The sequence below is a fragment of the Tamandua tetradactyla genome, chromosome 10 (assembly GCF_023851605.1).
Source record: "Tamandua tetradactyla isolate mTamTet1 chromosome 10, mTamTet1.pri, whole genome shotgun sequence".
Lineage (NCBI taxonomy): Eukaryota > Metazoa > Chordata > Mammalia > Pilosa > Myrmecophagidae > Tamandua > Tamandua tetradactyla.
The window spans coordinates 16866413-16884692 of record NC_135336.1 but is presented as its reverse complement, the minus strand read 5'-3'; the positions used below and the strand labels follow the sequence as shown (position 1 = coordinate 16884692).

At 35.8% G+C, this 18280-nt stretch overlaps 1 protein-coding gene across 4 annotated transcripts in view; it reads left to right on the top strand.

The window, feature by feature from the left end:
* PAK2 (p21 (RAC1) activated kinase 2) overlaps nucleotides 1–18280 on the top strand; it is a 123081-nt gene that overhangs the window by 23037 nt on the left and 81764 nt on the right. For all 4 annotated transcript variants that reach the window (XM_077117965.1, XM_077117966.1, XM_077117961.1 and 1 more), the window contains exon 2: nucleotides 11390–11597. In XM_077117965.1, the coding sequence (XP_076974080.1) occupies nucleotides 11411–11597 (187 nt within the window). In that variant the 5' untranslated portion in view covers nucleotides 11390–11410. The remainder of the gene's footprint in view (nucleotides 1–11389; nucleotides 11598–18280) is intronic.

Sequence of the window (18280 nt, the reverse complement as noted above, 5' to 3'; positions counted from 1 at the left end):
ATCCATGTGACAGGATCTCGGCCAAGTAGGGGCACGTGGAAGGCTCCTGCCAGTGCTCAGGTTTGGGGGCTGAGCACCTTCTGGAGGGCAATCCCTGTGCTCCTGGGCTACAAGAAGAGCAGGAAACACTTGGGCCACAAGTAGCAGCCTCAGCGACCAGCCAGGCTGCCTTTTCGGACTTGCTCTTTGCACTTGATCTGTATTCCCCAGAGACGGTCCTTCTCCTACCCTTCTGCAAAATGCAACCTTGGGGAAGGAATTTTCTGTACTAATCACACTGATGGAATGTGTGTCTTCGAAGTCCATCTCTTTGTTGCCCACAGATTTTTATATGAAGTCTTTTTTGTTTGTTTTATATATATATATATTTAATTGGTAAAACTTGACATACAAACATTCCATACATAGTGTACAAAGAATGGCTCACAATATCGTCACATAGCCGTGTTTTCATCACTATGGTCATCCCTTTGAACATTTGCATCACTCCAGAAAAAGAAAGAAAACAAAAAAATCTCATACATACCATACCTCCACCCCTCCCTCTCATTGACCACCGCCACCTCCATCCACCCCATGTATTTTAAGCTTTGTCCCCCTTTTATATGAAGTCTTAAGACTTAATAGCAGAGTTTTAGCAGACTCAATCTGGAATTTCAGTCTAGAATCTCTCCTTTTTGGGATATAGGAATTAATCCTGCCTCAGATATCAAAGACTTCAGGATTGTCATAAAAGAGACAGAGAGTTTGTAATATTGTATTACTGCATTTTGGAGTTCACAATTTACAAGTTGAATAGAAATTCTAGAGAATGAAAACAATGGGGATGGGAACCCACAACTGGGCTCATACAAATAAGTTATTTAGTGATAGGCTCATTTTTTTGCAAATATTCTATACTACTAAATTTGGACTCCCTGTTGACTTGTCAGCTTTTTGACCAAGTTGGTACTGAAGTGAATTCTTTGCTTTTCCTATTTTTGATTAATTTAAGGAGAAGAAAACTTTAGTATAAATTTGGTTTTTAATCATTTTTAATACAATCTTTGACTTAGAAGTACTTGACTGAAAAACAACCATTCTCTCTGAGTAGAATGAGCAGCTGTGTAAAAACCAGGGAAACTTGAGAGCAGTGCTATCCAATAGAACTTGCTGAAATGAAAGGAATGTTTTCTATCTGCGCTGTCTAATATGGGACCCACTGGCAACATGTAGCCACCAAACACTTGAAATATAGCTAGTGCTACTAAGAAATGGAATTATATTTTTATTTAATTTTAATTTATTTACATTTAAATAATTATATGGCTACCCATATTGAACAGAGCAGTTTTACAGAATGGTATGTTTATAAATAAAGAAGGAAGCGTCTTGTAAAGATCAGAAATAACTTGTAGATTACTTAAAAACAAAATTTGCATTCAGGATTGGTTTGCCTATGTGATAGGACTCCATATTCCCCAAATATCTTAATTTGGTAGTGAGATCTTTTCTCTTATCACTGATGTAATTACTAAAATTTGACCAATTGAAATATGTTTTTTAAAGCATCTTTTAATAAATCCATATTCTAACCTATGATAACTTGCCAAACCCAAACCATTCCAGCCAATCATAAAGAACACCTGGGGTAATATATAAGATTCTACAAAGATTCTATGCACTAGGGTAACTTTCCAGAAACATACAACGTCCCCGTGGGTCCCTGGACAAGATAAGTCCTGAAACCTAGAGGAGCCAACCTCTCCAGAGCATCAGCTAGACCCATCTCCCTACCCCATGTTATTGACAGCCCCTTCCAACATGAAAAAGTTAGAATGGGTATAACCCAAATACCCCTAAAGAGTGGGAGAAATATCAGATGCTGGCAGGGTTATACAGAGTAGGTAGGGTTTAACTAACAAGTATGATTACTGAAACATTATGTTGATGTTTCTTTTAGTCCCTAGTATCTTAGAGCAGCTAAAAGTAAAAACCTAAAATTGTGGAATTGTAATACATACCAAACTCTGAAATCTGTTCTACAGCTAATTGTTGCGCTGTGCCTTGAAATTTATTGCTTCTTTTATATGTATGTTATTTTTTACAAAAAAAAGAAAGAAAAAATTGATAGTGAAGATAAAAAAATATTTATTCCTGCTAGCCTCCAGTATTCTGAAACAGCTTGACGGAAAAATCTGAGATGATAATTATATGGTAGCCCCTGATGAACTCGGGTCCATCATGTAACTTATTTGTTGAAGAGTGCTTTGAAAACTATTAATTTTCTCTTGCATTTCTTTGTATGCATCTTATATTATACAAAAAAGTCCATATTCTAGGAATGGATTAATAAATTATAACATATTCATAAAATGGAATGTCATTTAGTCATAGAAAGGAATGAAGTACTGATATATGCTATATGTGTTGAACCCCAAAAACTTTGTACTAAGTGAAAGAAGCCAGACACAAAAGACCACATATTGTATGATTCTATCTATATGAAATATCCAGGATAGGTAAATCCATAGAGACAGAATGTAGATTCTCTTCAGTGGCTGGAGAGAGCAGACAGTGAGAAACAGCTACATTATGGGTATGGGGTTTTCTTTTGAGATGATGAAAATATTTTGGAACTAGATAGATTTGGCAGTTGCACAACATTGCAAATGTACTAGATGCCACTGAATTGTTCACACTATTACGCTTACTTGTATGTTATTTCAGTTTCATTTCAATTTTTAAAAATACGCATCTTCTGGATGGAAGAAAAAATATGGAACTACCAAACTTTACCACTTGGGAAACCCCAGATACTGTGTCAAACATTAGGGACACCCAAATCAATAGGCTAATTAAGCCGTTGATCTTAAGGCTTTCTCTTGTGAAGCTTATGTATGTAGCAGAGAAGCTTAACCTACCTATAGGTATACCTAAGAGTTATTCTAGAAGATCTCCTCTGTTGCTCAGATGTGGCCCCACTCTTTCTAAGCCCAACTCTGCAAGTGAAATCATTGCCCTCCTCCCTACATGGGACATGACATCCAGGGTTGAAAGTTTCCCTTGCAGTGGGGAAGATGACCCCCAGGGATGAGTCTGGCCCTGGCACCATGGGATCAATGATGCCATCCTGATCAAAAGGGAGAAAAGAAGTGTAATAAATAAGGTATTAGTGGCTGAGAGAGTACAAATAAGAGTCAAGAGGCTGCCCTGGATCACTCTTATGCAAGCTTCAGTTAGACATTGCTGTATATTATAGGTTGCCAAACCCCAACCAAAACCATTCCAGCCAATCGTAAAGAACACTTAGGGCAATATATAAGATTCTACAAAGGTTCCATGCACTAGGATAACTTTCCAGAAACCTACAACTTCCAGGTGGGTCCCTGAACCAGATAAGTCCTGAAATGCAGAGGGGTCCGCCTCTCCAGAACATCAGCTAGTTCTATTCCCCTATCCCATATTATCAACAGCTCCTTCCAATGTGAAAAAGTTAGAATGGGCATAGCTCAAATATTCCTGAAGAATGGGAGAAAGATTGAATGTGATGGTGGAGTTAAACAGAGAAGGTAGGGTTTAACAAGTGAATATGATTGCTGAGTCATTATATTGCTATTTCTTTTTGTCTCCAGTATCTTAGAGCAGCTAGAAGTAAAAATCTAAAATTGTGGAATTGTAACCCATACCAACTGAAATCTGTTCTACCACTAATTGTTGCAATGTGCTTTGAAATTTATTGCTTTTTTGTGTATATATATGTTATTTTTCACACACACACAAAGTCTATTGTGATAAATGCTGAGCTATATGAAAAAGTAGACATCCTCTAATGATGACTTTCTATAACTTTACTTACATACCTAGTCACAATTCATTTTAGTAAGCATTTGTTGAACACATACTGTATGCCAAGCTCTGTATTTTTTGTGGCTCAGGAGTAAAAAGATTGAGGCACACTTGCTGTCCTTAGGAATTTTGTCTAGTTGGGATTGGGGGGGGGGTAATGGCAAATTTTTTAAGTCCTCTTTTTTTTTATGCCTCACTATGCAGTTTGATACTGCCTACAAATACTTTTTGAAACTTTACTTACCTTTTTAGAAACATTTTTCTTCAAGTGAGGCGAAGTTTTTTGCATCTCTTACTTTTGTTTTCGGTAGATTTTATTTCATAGACTCCCATGAATGTAAGCATTCCTGAAATTCTGTTTTCAGTCTTCACTTCTCCTTTGCTTCCCTCTCTCTCTCTCCCCCCTTTTCTTTCTCCAGTCACAGCTTTCACTAGTTCTGTTTATTGCAGTTTAGTACTTTCTTCCTTAGCATGCTATCATAGTACCTTCCTCTGTGCTTTTTGTCAATGCCAAGTATGGGAAATACATAGCATATACAGGACCAGGGCTGGCACATCAATGGCATATGTCACTGCTCCTCCATGTACATGGAAGACCTGAATGAATGATCATGGCACTCATGGGTATGAGTCAGTGGAGTACGGTCTCAGAAATGGTCTCATCACACCTTACATCTTGATGTGACTGCCAGTCACTCTGGATCATTCAGAGTTGCTCTGTGAGGTGAAGCCAGCTTGCCGTTTGTGACCTATCTGTTGAAACACTGTCTGTCCTTCTTGTTACTTATCAAGTCACAGTTGTGGTCTTCCATAAATCTTTTCCTGACCATCCTTGATAGAAGTGATCTCTTACTCTTCTGTACTCATAGATTCATTCAGCAGATATTTATTGATTGTTTCCTATGTACCAACTTTTTTGGACTCTGAGGAGAAGTGAGGTGTGTCACTTGTAGACTGAGATAGTTAAGAGCTCCCATACCTCTTCGGTCTCTTTCATTTTGGTGGTAGTTTTGTTAAGACTGTGCAGCCTTAAGATGAAAGCAGACTAAATCCGTGAATCACCTTAGGGATCCCTAACCTCCCCAGACTTCTGTCTATTGAAAATAAGCCTTTGCTTTATTAAGCCATTGAGATTTTGGGATTTGTTTGCTACCAACAAATAGCCTATGCTATCCTAATACTGGGTTGTTTCCAGTCTTTTGCTATTATGATAGTGCTGCTGTGAATATTTGTATACATTTATACATGGACAAGAGTTTCTTCAGTATATGCCAAGAGTTTCTTAGGTATATTGCTGAGTTGTAGAATATAAAGAGATCTTTAACTTTACAAGATAATACCGAATTGTTTTCTGGAGTAGTTTTACGAATTTGTTTTCTCTTCAGCAGTCTTATTGAGATATATTCACATATCATACAGTCTATCTGAAGTATCCAGTCAGTGGTTCACAGTACCATCACATAGTTGTGCATTCCTCACCACAATCAATTTTAGAACATTTTCATTTATTTAAAAAAACAAACCAATGCATCTCATGCCCCCTTATTCCCCTTCTCCCCATTATTGACCCTTAGCATTGGTGTGGTACATTTGTTGCTGTTGATGAAAGAATATTAAAATATTACTCTTAACTATAGTCCATGGTTTGCAGTAGGTGCATTTTACCCATATACCACCCTCTTATTAACGTCTTGTAATAGTGACATGCATTTGTTTTAGTTCATGAAAGAAGATTTTTATATTTGTACGATTGATCACAGTCATTGTCCACCACAGGAGTCACTGTGTTACACAGTCCCGTTTTATCCTCTAGCTTTCTTCTAGTGACATACTCTACTCTCAACCTCCCTTTTCAACCACAGTCACACTCATCATTCAGTACTGTTGATCATACTCACCATATTGTGCTACAGTCACTTCTGTTCATTTCCAAACATTTAAATTCAACCTAGTTAAAAATTCTACAAGAATTAAGTATCTGCTATAGTTTTACCAATTTACACTCCTGCCACCAGTGTATGAGAATTCTTTTTGCTCTGCGTCCTTCTTAACACTTGATTTTATCAGCCTTCTTAGTTTTTGCCAATCTAGAGAGTATAAAATGGTATCTCTACTGGCCATAATTTACATTCCATGATTACTAATGAGGTTCCATGAGTACTAATGAGGTTGGGCAATTTCACATACATTTTTTCACTATTTGTCATCTGTGAAATGGCTGTTTATGTCATTTACTCATTATTTATTAAATTGTTTCTTTTTCTTATTTCTTTACAGTAATTCTTTGTATATCCAGGATGCAGTTTTTGTTGGTTGGTTTTGTTGCAGATATCTTGTGGTTTGTGACTTGTCTTTTCATTAAGTGGTGCTGAATATAGTCATATTTATCAGTCTCTTCCTTTAGAGAGCTTTGTGTGTTGTAGATACTCTTTCATTTAAAAACATTTTTCTTCCTAATCTTCTAAAAGTTAGAATTTTGTCTTTCACAATAAATCTTTAATTATTAGGAAATATATCTCAATGAGCAGAAGTGTGGGCAAAGAGGAAAGAAGCAAGGAAAGAGCATTAGGCAATATGTAACTGATAGCTAGAGTCCATTGCCTGATCCCCCGGGAAGTTATAAAATAAGTCCCAGGATCATCTAGCACAGGGTCGAAGGTGAGGGATGATAATCCTATCAGTCTCTAACAACATTGGTCAGATATTCAATTATCTCCTCTAGCTATGAGGTTGTGTATGCATCAGTGACAGTGCATCCCATGTCTCATATGCTGTATCATTCAGCACAGGCATGATTTGAGGTGTTGTCACGTGTCTGCATGAAAAAGTTGGTCATAAGCAAGCCAATATAGAGCTTGTTGCTAGAGTAGCAGTTTGAACAACAAACAGGTGAGGCTAAGAGAATCTGAAGTGATTTATAACCAGTATGTGGTATAAGATCACATTTTGTAATTAAAATTTCGTATCAGGGTGAATTGCTCTACATTATTCCTTGGCAGTATCTTGACTGTTCCTGGCCTTTGGTCTTCCATATAATTTTAGATTAGCTGTCCAGTTCTTCCGAAAACTCTTGGGATTTTGATTAGAATTATGTTGACTCTATAGTTCAATTTGAAGAGTTTGGTGTTTTTACAATTTCATCTCCAAAGTCAGGAATATTTGTATCTCTCTTCATTTATTTAGATCTTTTAAAATATCCTTCAATACAGTTTTCTTCCTATATGAAAGTTCTCAGTCCAGTTCCCAAACTGTGCCAGGGTGCTCCAGCAAGCTCAGAGCCACCACAGGATGCTTTAAATTTTTTTTTTTTTGGATGCTTTAAATTTTGAGGCAAACACTGATCAATATGTATTAAACATAGTGCGGACTACTAAGCTCTATGTAGTTCACAGTTTCAGCATTAGATTTTTATCCATTTGATGATGTCTATCTTTGTGATGTAGTTGCTGAGATTAAAAGCATAAAAATCAATGTGTCTTTTAAAGTGTTTCACTTCAGATTAAAATGGTAAGTGACTCTTCAGGCCACCATCCCCACAGAAGCTTTGAACAACCAGCAAGAACTGGCAGAAACATCTTTCTCAAAGCTCCAGAAAAAGTTAGGGGACTGTGGTAATGGTGCCAATGCTGAATCAGGAAAAAGACTGCTTAAAGTTTATTTTTGCTTAAAGTTTATTTTTGTGGTGCCCTGGCTAGCTCCTTCCCTATCCCTTACCACCCAGAGCCAGCCCAGTCTCCCATTTTGGATCTCTGGTCCTAGTTCTGGAGGGAGCAGGGTAACCTTTGTGTGCTTACTGGGAGCATATATGTCTGACCCAGTTTTGCGTTTTGTAGCGACTCCTCTTGGATTTTTCAATTTAGAGACTTTAGTTTTCTCATGTGTCTTCTGTGACACCTATCAAAGGGAAAGTTTAATAGGGTTTGGTCACAATCCCCTCAGAATAACAAGATTAGTAAATTGCTGACTCTTGAGTTCCTGGTTTCACTTTGCCTTGGGGCTCTGTGGATGCATCCATTTCATTTTACTTTCTCATCCATGCATTTTTATAAAAATCTGATATGTCACCAAGTCTGTTTTTTGAGTTTGAAGTCAAATTTCTCTACATTTTCCTTTATTCCTTGATAGTCCCCTGATTGTGTTTTTACATCTCTTCCACCCTTCCCTTTCTTCTTTCTAGCTTTGCTTCAGATGAGCCTGATGTTATTGCCATTGCCACCACTCCTTTCCTTCTGCTTTATGAACTTCTTTTCATAATATGTGTCATCAACTTCAGTTGATGGGGAATATTTTCATTGCTGCTTTTGTTCTCAAAGGCATTTGAGGCCCTTTTGTGGGGAGAGTCTTTTGGTGTGAGGGCTCTTACTCCTATTGAAAGATGATCAGAAATGTAATCTAGTGTGTTATTCTGTTCGTATGGTACTGAAAAAAATAAAGTTTATGTCTATAAAACCTAAGTAAAAATATGAAGCAAGATTGTTCTTTTTAATTCATTATGTTTCTTAATTGTGTGTGATTTGCACTTGGAGTACCATAGTTAATCCCTGTAGATTATAATAAATTTAGTAATTTCCACTAGTTGAACTAACTAGTCCAAACACCACTAATTTTTCCATTTCTGTTGTATATTTAGCTACCCCTAGTCTCCCCATTGGACAATTGAGGAATTGTCTGTGCTTAAGTCATGTCACAATGAAACAATGGGCCTGTTAAAAGAGTACAGTGTGTTTTGGGCACACTTTTTGTTTCGCCTACTTGTTTTTCACTGAAAAGTAGCAAAAAGTGTTTGAACAGATTTGTAGAGAAGCACTAATTATTTGCTCCTTTTGGGTTGTATGGAGCAAATAAAAGGTAAATAAGTATTTTATCATGAATTGTTTTATATTCTGTATTCATTGTGCCTGGCTGAAATATAAAATGAATGTAAAGAACCTTATCACAACATTATTTGACACTTCATGGCATTTAATATCAGTAGAATCCATGTACAAAAAAATAAACTGCTTTATGGAAGAGATAGAAGACTTAAGACCATGAATCTGCTGTTGGGGGAAACTATAAATCTTTGCAGAGATATTTTTATTAATGTAAGTTATATAGTACATTACATGTTGTTTAGTGAAATGCTGTTTTATTTGTTTAACATATTCGGAAAGAATAGTGTTTTTCATTTGGAGGCAGATTGTGGTATCAAATCAGTAAAAATTACTGACATATATTACATGGAAAGATCATGTTAAACAGTATAGGGGATCATAAAAGGCATAATTCATGATCCGTGCCTTTGAGAAACTTGGTCTTGAGCAGAAAAAACATATAAAACAATCAGTGATAAAACAATTACAATTCATTTCTATAGAATGTTCCATAAGTTAGCATAATTAAGAAGAAAAGAACATGAAATTAAAGGTTGTTCGGAAACTTGAATTCTGCTCTTAGTTCTGTTAGTAACTAGAGTTGTGTACTTCAGTCAAATCACTTAATTTTGGAGCGTTCAGTTCTTTAACATGTAAGACCACGGAGATGGCCCAAAGGAATTCTAATCCTTTTCAACTTTGATGTTTTGAATTTATTTTCCTGTGCAATCTGAGTTCACATGTGAAGACTCATTTTGAGCTGGGATAAACAGAAATGACTTTACATGGGAAATAATTTGAACTGGGTCTTGGAAGATGTGGTTGGGTTGGAGAAAAAGATGAAAAAAATTTTTAAATGTAGAAATAAATACCCCAAAATGATATAGGCCAGGAAAGTCTTTGGTATATTTAGGGGATTTACAATATAGGAATTCTGTGATGCATGCATATAACAGCAGGCTGATTTAGTAGTTTGGAGTTAAATGGCCCTAAATGCCAGACAGAGTTTACTCTTCAACCTGTTGGTTACAGGTAGTTGCCGAGGAAGGTATAACCAGGGAGAGGAACATGTTATTTATTTATTTTTACATGGGCAGGCAATGGGAATCGAGCCCAGGTCTCGGACATGGCAGGCGAGAACTCTGCCAGTGTGCCATCGCCCGCCCAATGTGTTATTTTTAGTTGATAGTTGTACTTGAGTTAAAATATATTTATTTAACCAATTCTAACTTCTTCCTCTGAACAGAAACTGAAAACCTGTAGACTAGTTAGAGAAATTAACTTAATCTGTTTTATGAGCTGGATATAATTATTTCTCCTTTCTATTGAGATAATAATTCACATAGTCTAAAATTAACTATTTTAAAGTGTACAGTTCAGTGGTGTTTAGTATATCCATAAGGTTGTGTAGCCATTGCCACTGTCTAATTCCAGAATATTTTATCACCCCAAAAAGAAGCTTCATGCCTGTTAGTAGTAGTCACTATTCCTTCCCCTCAGCCCTTGGCAACCACTGATCTGTTGCTTTTTGTCTCTTTGGATTTGACTGTTCTAGACATTTCATATAAATGCATCTATACAATATATGGTCTTTTGTGACTGTCTTTCACTTAGCATAATTTCAGGGTTCAACATGTTGTAGCATGTGTTGGTACTTCACTCCTTTTTATATATTTGTTTATTTTTTATTATTTGTTTTGTTTTCTTTTTCTACTTTACTCCTTTTTATAGTAAAATAATATTCCATTCTGTGGATATTCCACAGTTTGTGTATCCATTCATTAGGTGATGGACATTTAAGTTCTTTCTACTTTTCTTTTTAGCTATTATGGATAATACTGCTATGAATATTCCTACAAGTTTTTGAATGAATATATGTTTTCAGTTCTCTTGGGTGTCATATGCTAACTCAACTTTTTTAAAAAACTTTTTATTTTGAAATACTTTCAAACTTATATGATATTTAGAAAAATAAAGTGTTCAGAAAATGGACTGATAGAAATATGAATGGATGGATGGCTGGAATGGTATCATAAATTTGGTAAAATGTTAACGTTAGTGGATCTGGGTATCTCGGGGATGTAGGGGTATGCAGGAATTCTCTATATGAAGTCTGTATTACATATATTGGGACATTCTGTTAGTAGATTCAGTAAATAACAGTGTGTGTGTGACATTTTTTAGGAAACTTTTTATTTTGAATTATTTTCAATCTTACAAGACAGTTGCAAATATAATACAAAACCCATTCAGGTAACTCCAACACATCCCCCCAACCCACATACCCAGATCCACTAATTTTTTGCATTTTGTGACATTTGCCATATCATTCTGTCTATCCCTCTGTCCCTGCCAAGGTAAATAATTTTTAATGTTAGTATAATCATGCTTTACAGAAATTATAGCAATCTTTTAACTGGATTTGACTTTTCAAACATTGTCTTATTTACCCATTTACTGACTTTGTTAGTATAGTTATCTATGTTGATATCCAATTTAATCATTTAGTCATTGATTTTTCTTAATTTCATTGCAAGTGGATAACTTCTAATTTGGGGTTGGGTGAGTTATTACTGTTTTGTGCTTATACATGTACTGTGTGTATATTTATAATAAATGCTATATTCTTGATGACTTATAGCTAAAGGAAATCTTGAAAAATTTTTTCCTTGTTATTAATTGCCTGTTTTTTTGCTTATCTATTTCAGGCCATTTCAAATTTCTGAATCATGTCTGATAACGGAGAACTGGAGGACAAGCCTCCAGCACCTCCTGTGCGGATGAGCAGTACCATTTTTAGCAGTGGAGGCAAAGACCCTTTGTCATCTAATCATAGTTTGAAACCTTTGCCCTCTGTTCCAGAGGAAAAAAAGCCCAGGAATAAAATCATCTCTATATTCTCAAGCACAGAGAAAGGTAAATAAAATTGTTTCTGTGGTTTCAAGGGTCTTAGTATTGGTTTATTGTGTGCTGATAACATGTTTGTATCTTTTATAGTGAGAACAATAGACAGATCAAAGTAAATTGTTGATACTGGTGTATAGGCACCAGTTGGTTGGAAAGGTTAGTTTATTTTAAACTGGGATAGAAAGAAGAAAAATGGTTGCTCATTATACTTAACTGATGTCTAGTGGATGTCTATACTGTATTCATTAGCTGAGACTTGGGCCTTGGTTTATGGCTTCCCAACATTAATGACATTTGTGATTTTTGAGAAAGACCTACTATTATAAGAATGGTGTTACAAACTCCATGATACCCTTTTTGAAATCCCACATTTCATGTCTTGTATTTCACTGCCTTTATTCTCTCTTTTTTTTGTGGGGGTGGGGGAGGGTAAATGGTCCAGGAATCAAACTGGGTCTTGTGCATGGAAGGTGAGAATTCTACCACTGAACCACCTGTGCCACCCTGTTGTCTCTTTTAAGAGTCATCCAACAAGACTTTCATCATCTTCCATTCTAAATTGGATACTGTTGCTAGACATTTTATCCCAAGTCACATGATCTCCACAATATAACCACTTAAATAATTGCTTTTTCCCCCAATTTCTTCCTGCCCTTTGTTGTTTAACTTTTCATTGTAATAACTGATATACAGCACAAAATTTTCCTTTTTAACTACACTGAAATAAACAATTCAGTAATATTAATTATATACAGAGTATTATGCCATCACTGATATTGGTGATATCCATCACCTATTACCCCTCTTTTTTACATCCCCTCTACAGAAACTACTTACCCAATAAGCTATAACTTCTTCTTCCTGCTCTCCCTCCTCCCCTACGTCCCTGTTAATCTGTAAACCACCTTGCTGCTTCAAGGGATTTCATATATGTGAGATTATACCATATTTACTTTTTTCTGTCTGGCTTATTTCACTCAACATGATGTCTTCAAGGTTCATCCAAGTCACAGCATGATCAGAACTTCAATCCTTTTTATACCTGAATATGAATATATTGCATTTTGTTTATCCATGTCATTGGTGGACACTTGGATTGTTTCTACCTTTTGGCTAAATTAATTGCTTTTTAAAGTGAGCTTTTAAAAAGGCTAGTTTGCAACATCTAATACATGAGATTGTGAGGTCATCTCCCAAGGAATAATTGATAAATTTTTGTTAAGTTTTTTTGTCTTAAAAAAAAAAAAACCATTGATAACTGGAGTTTTCCAAAACAAGCATTGGTTGAGGTTGTTTCAGGCTGTGTCTTCCCAGTATAATACTTTCTTGTTCAAAATGAAGTCATTGAGAGAGAGTACTCCTTTTTTCTTGAAGGGTATGTTGGTGGTGTGGTGTGCAGTGAAGATTTGACTCAGCAGGTCTAGGTTGCCCAAACTCTGTACATTCCAGAGAAAGATTTGGTCCTTGGAGATAACCTCTAAGTCCTTGGAATGTTCTTTATCCAAGACCTTGGGCCAGCCCAGATAGTTTATGCTAACAATTTATTGTGAGTAGGGTGGTGGGGTTTCACAGTGTGTGCTTGGGCCATGCAGTACCACCTTGACCTCTGGAGAGACTGTAGACTGTGCATTAGCTCTTCAGGTGATCAGCCATGCCTACCTAATCAACCCCCACTAAAAACCCAGGATCCCAAGGCTCAGGTGAGCTTTCCTGGTTGGCAGTACTCTACACATGTCAGTCGCTAGAGGGTTAAGTGCTGTCTGTACAACTCCACTAGGAGAGGACAGCTGGAAGATTGCTCCTGGGCTCTTCTGTATACTTAATTTTTATCCTTTTACTGTAATAAACTATAACCATCAGGTTATAGCAGCATTACTGAATTCTCTGAGTCTTTCTTTCAAATCATTGAATCTGAGGGTGGTCTTGGGGGGCCACCCAAAAACATATGGAAATCTAAAGTTACTTTTGGTCATATACAGTAAGCCATAAATTCACACACTAAAGAGTTTCATTAAGGAGAAGCCATGATTTTCCACATTCAGGTTTCATTCAGGAGATAAACCCCTAAGTAACCATATAAGGCAGTATATTGTTAGCATGTAAACAGAAATTTGGAGGAAAGAAAAATGTGCCCTTTGCCCTTAATATTTTTCTTAACTTCCTTGCTTTTATTATATTATTATTATTACACAACAAATGTTTTCCTCAAATGTCACGTTTGACCTGCTAATGCAAAATGCAGTGACTTCTCTTTCTGCTTTATTCGTAACCTCCCTGTGCCCTTTGATTTTTTTGACTGTTTCCCCTTTTCAGGTATAAATTACGTACAGTAAAATTCACACTTTTTAGTGTACAGTTGTATAGATTTTGACAATGTGTAGTCATGTAAAAAAGCAACATCAAGATAAAAGAAAGAGTATGTCCCTTTAATGTCTATATTATTGGTGTTCACTCAAAACAATTAGATTTGGAGTTTATGAGAGAAGGCACATATAATTCAAAGTGTGTATTTATGTTTGGAATTTTTTTTTTAGAAGAAAGGCCACTATTTTAGTTGTAAAAATATTATAGTATTACAGACTAAGTGTAGATAAAATAAGTTTGGGAAATGATATAGGATAAATTTATTAGAAGCTTGATAAATGAAATTTAGTCAAAAGCCAAGGTGAGTAAGCAACCTTTATAAACTGTTCTCCTTTCTTCCAGTTTCATCTCATGTCCCATTATTTAATGATTTTGTCATTCTAGTCAAATGATTAGAATTTCTCCAGACATAGGACTTTTGTCCTCAGTTTCCATGTTCATGCTGTATTTTTTTATCTGAAATGCTCTCCTGTCTCCTTTCTATTAATCTATATTTTTTCCATATTTAAAACCTGAATCAGATTTTATTTTCTTCAAGAACTTTTGCTTGACTAAATCCATTTCACATTTGCCATGTAATTTTTTATTTTGTATGCTGTACGGTGGGGGTCATATTTCATTATTTTTCCATGTGACTATCCCATTATTGCAGCACCATTTGTTGATTTTGGGGGTGGAGTGGCAGGGGCAAATGCAGAGGCTGGGAATTGAACTTGGGTCTCCCACATGGCAGCAAGAATTCTACTACTGAACTACCCTTGCACCCTAAATAATTATTTTTTTATATGTTGTATTGAATCATAAGTTAGAATACACTTAGCATTTTTTGATAACCTTTGCTTGTTTTCAATTGTTGATATCAAATATACTGTTAAGCACTTGAAACATATGTAAGTATAAAAAGTAATTATGGGGCGGGCCGCGGTGGCTCAGCGGGCAAAGTGCTTGCCTGCTATGCCGGAGGACCTCGGTTCGATTCCCGGCCCCAGCCCATGTAACAAAAAACGGAAAAACAAAATACAATAAAACAAGAAAATGTTTAAAGATGTTTCCCTTTCTTCCTTCCTTCCTTCCTTCTATCCTTCCTTCCTTCTCTCTGTCTTTCCTTTAAAAAAAAAAAAAAAAAAAAAAAAAAAAAAAAAAAGTAATTATGAAGTGGCTATCTGTACAGCTACTTCCCAGGTCAAGATACAAAGTATTTCTAGCATCTCATGAGCATCCTCTGTTGTGTGTCTCTCCCCAATCATAACTTATTCCTTCCCTCCCTAGATATAACCACTATCCTGATTTTCTTGGTAATCATGCCCTAGCTTTTCTTTATGTAATGATTGCATTTCAAAGCTATATTGTTCAATTTTATCTGTTTTTGAAATTTATATACATGAATTTACATTCTTTGTATTCTTTTATGTCTTATCTATTGTGCAGAACATTTTGTCTGTAAGATTCATCCACTTTGTTGTGTGTAGCAGTAGTTCATTTTTGTTGCTTTTTGAGATTCCATTGTATAAACATAGCACAATTAGTTTATTAACTTTACTATTGATGGCTTTTGGATTGTTTGTAGTTGGGGCTGTTACAAACCATGGTGCTAGCAACATTCTGACACACATATGGCACAAATGTCCACTCTTTAGATAAGTTGTTCTGGTTTGCTAGCTGCCAGAATATAATATACCAGGAAATGCAATGACTTTGAAAGGGGGAATTTATTAAGTTGATAGTTTACAATTCTAAGACTGTGAAAATATCCAAATTAAAGCAAGGCTATAGAAATGTCCAATCTAAGGCATCCAGGGAAAGATACCTTGATTCAAGAAGGCCGATGACGTTCAGGGTTTCTCTTAACTGAAAAGGCACATGGCAAACGTGGCAGCATCTGCTAACTTTCTCTCCAGGCTTCTTGTTTCATGAAGCTCCCCCGAGGATGTTTTCCCAAGGTCTCTGGCTTTGTGGGCTCTTGTGGCTGTAAAAAGGGACTCTCTCCAAAATGTTTCCTCTTTTGAAGGATTCCAGTAAACTAATCAAGACCCACCTGGAATGGGTGGAGTTACAACTCCATAGAAGTCATCTAATCAAAAGTTACCACCCACAGTTGGGTGGGTCAGAACTCCATGGGAGCAATCAAGAAGCTCCCAGCAGCAATACTGAATGAAGATTGAAGGGCATGGCTTTTCTGGGGTCAAGTTCAAAAGCAGCACAAGTATATATCTAGAATTAGAATTGTTGGGTGCATGCCTTCAACTTTTGCATGATACTAATCGCTTAGTATAATCACAAGTGATTGTGCCAGTTTGTGCTCTTATTAGCAGGTCCCATTGTTCCACATCCATGCCAGCATTTGGTTTTATTAGACTTAATTTTTTTACAAGTCTGCTGGGTGTGTAATGGTATCTTCGTATTTTAGTTTGAATTTCTCTTATTACTTGCAACGATTAGCAACTTTTCATATGCTTATTAGCCATTTGAATTTCCTTTTTTGTGAAGTAAATGACCAAGTCTTTTGCCTGTTTTTCTCTTAAGAAGGTGGTCTTTGTCTTACTGAATTGTAGATCTTTATACAGTCTGAACAATAGTCCATTTTTTGTTATTTGTACATTATCTTCCAGTTTTTGGTTTCCCTTTTCATTCTTTTCATGGGAACTCCTTCTGAAAGGAAATGCTTAATTTTAACATGGTTGAATTTATTATGAGACTTTTATTAATATTGAACTATGAAATTGCCATTATTAAATGTCAAAAAAAGTAACAGTTTTGTGTGGGTCAACCTAATGCATTTATGGATAATACATTTGCTGCCGTGTAGTAGACATTCTTCCTTACTCCAAGGTCATTATCTTCTTAAGTTTTACTACAGATAAAATAATAAAATAATAATTCAACTCTGTTGTAATTTGAGTTTTTCTCACATTTCAGTCTCAAATCCATCTAGAACTTATTTTTGTTTATAGTGCGCTGTAGTTTGTTTTGTCATATGAACAGACGTACCCATCTGCCCCATGCTGTATATTAACCCCACTGTCTTTTTTTTTTTTTAACATGGGCAGGCACCGGGACCCGAACCCCGGTCTCCAGCACAGCAGGCGAGAATGCTGCCCCTGCACCACTGTTGCACCACCCCACCCCACTGCTTTTGATATTCCTCTGTCATACCAAGTGTACTTGTATGTGTTTGCACCTGTTTCTGCGCTTTCTTTTCTGTTCTTTAGGTCTGTTTGTCCATCTGTGCCCCAGTATCACACTGTCTTTTTTGCTATATCTTTTCGAATGATAGTAGGCAGAAAAGTCCACCTTATTCTACTTTAAGAGTGAGTAGACTGGTCCTTCTATATTGAATTTGCAAACCATTTAAATTTTGATTGGGATTTCATTAAATGTATTTGGCAACAGTTGACCTTTATAATATTGAATATTCTAAGGGATATACATGGCATATCTCTTTATTTAAGTTGTATTTAATGTCTCCCTAAAAGGTTCTATAATTTGTTTTCACAGAGGTTTTACACATCTTTTATTAAATTTATTCATAGGTTATCTGATATCTTTTCATGTTATTGGGCCAGCGTTGGTGTTCTCTATATTGATGTTTTACAGAAAAGCAGTTGATTTTTATAGCACTTTTCCTGAATCATTATTTTATTACTTTACCTGTAGATTCTTTCTTTCTACAAACACATAATCTGCAAAAGATTATTATTGTTCTTGCGTTACTGCGCTGGCTAGGACCACTGACAGAACACTGAATAGAACAATTGGCATCTTTGTCTTGTACCTGATCTCATAAGGAAGACTTTCAGTGTTTGACCATTAAATGTGTATACTTGCTGTAGAGTTTTTGTATATATCCTTTTTCAAGTTAAGGCAGTTCCCCTTTAATCCTAGTTTTCTACAATTTCTTTTTCATGGATGAATGTAGAATTTCATCACATGTGTTTTTCAGCATATGTTGTGATAACCAAATCAGTTTTCTCCTTTGACTTGTTAGTAGTGAATTACATTAATTGATTTTCTAGTGTTGACTTTGCATGGTCATGGTAGTATTATCTTTTTGTTTATTTCTGGAATATTTCAGTTTATTTCGTTTATGATTTTTTTTTCATCTGTTCATTAATGGGATGAACCTGGAATTTTCACTTCTCATACAAGAAATTTTAGTATCGGTGTACTCTAGCTTCATAAAATGGGATTGGAAAGTATTCTCATTTTGTGTTCTCTGGAAGAGTGTGTTTAAAATTGGAGTTAGAGTATTAATTTTTTAATGTTTAAGAGAAGTCAAGCAATGATGTGTCTGGCTTAGAATTTTTTTTCTGGGAATTTTTTTAAAGCCA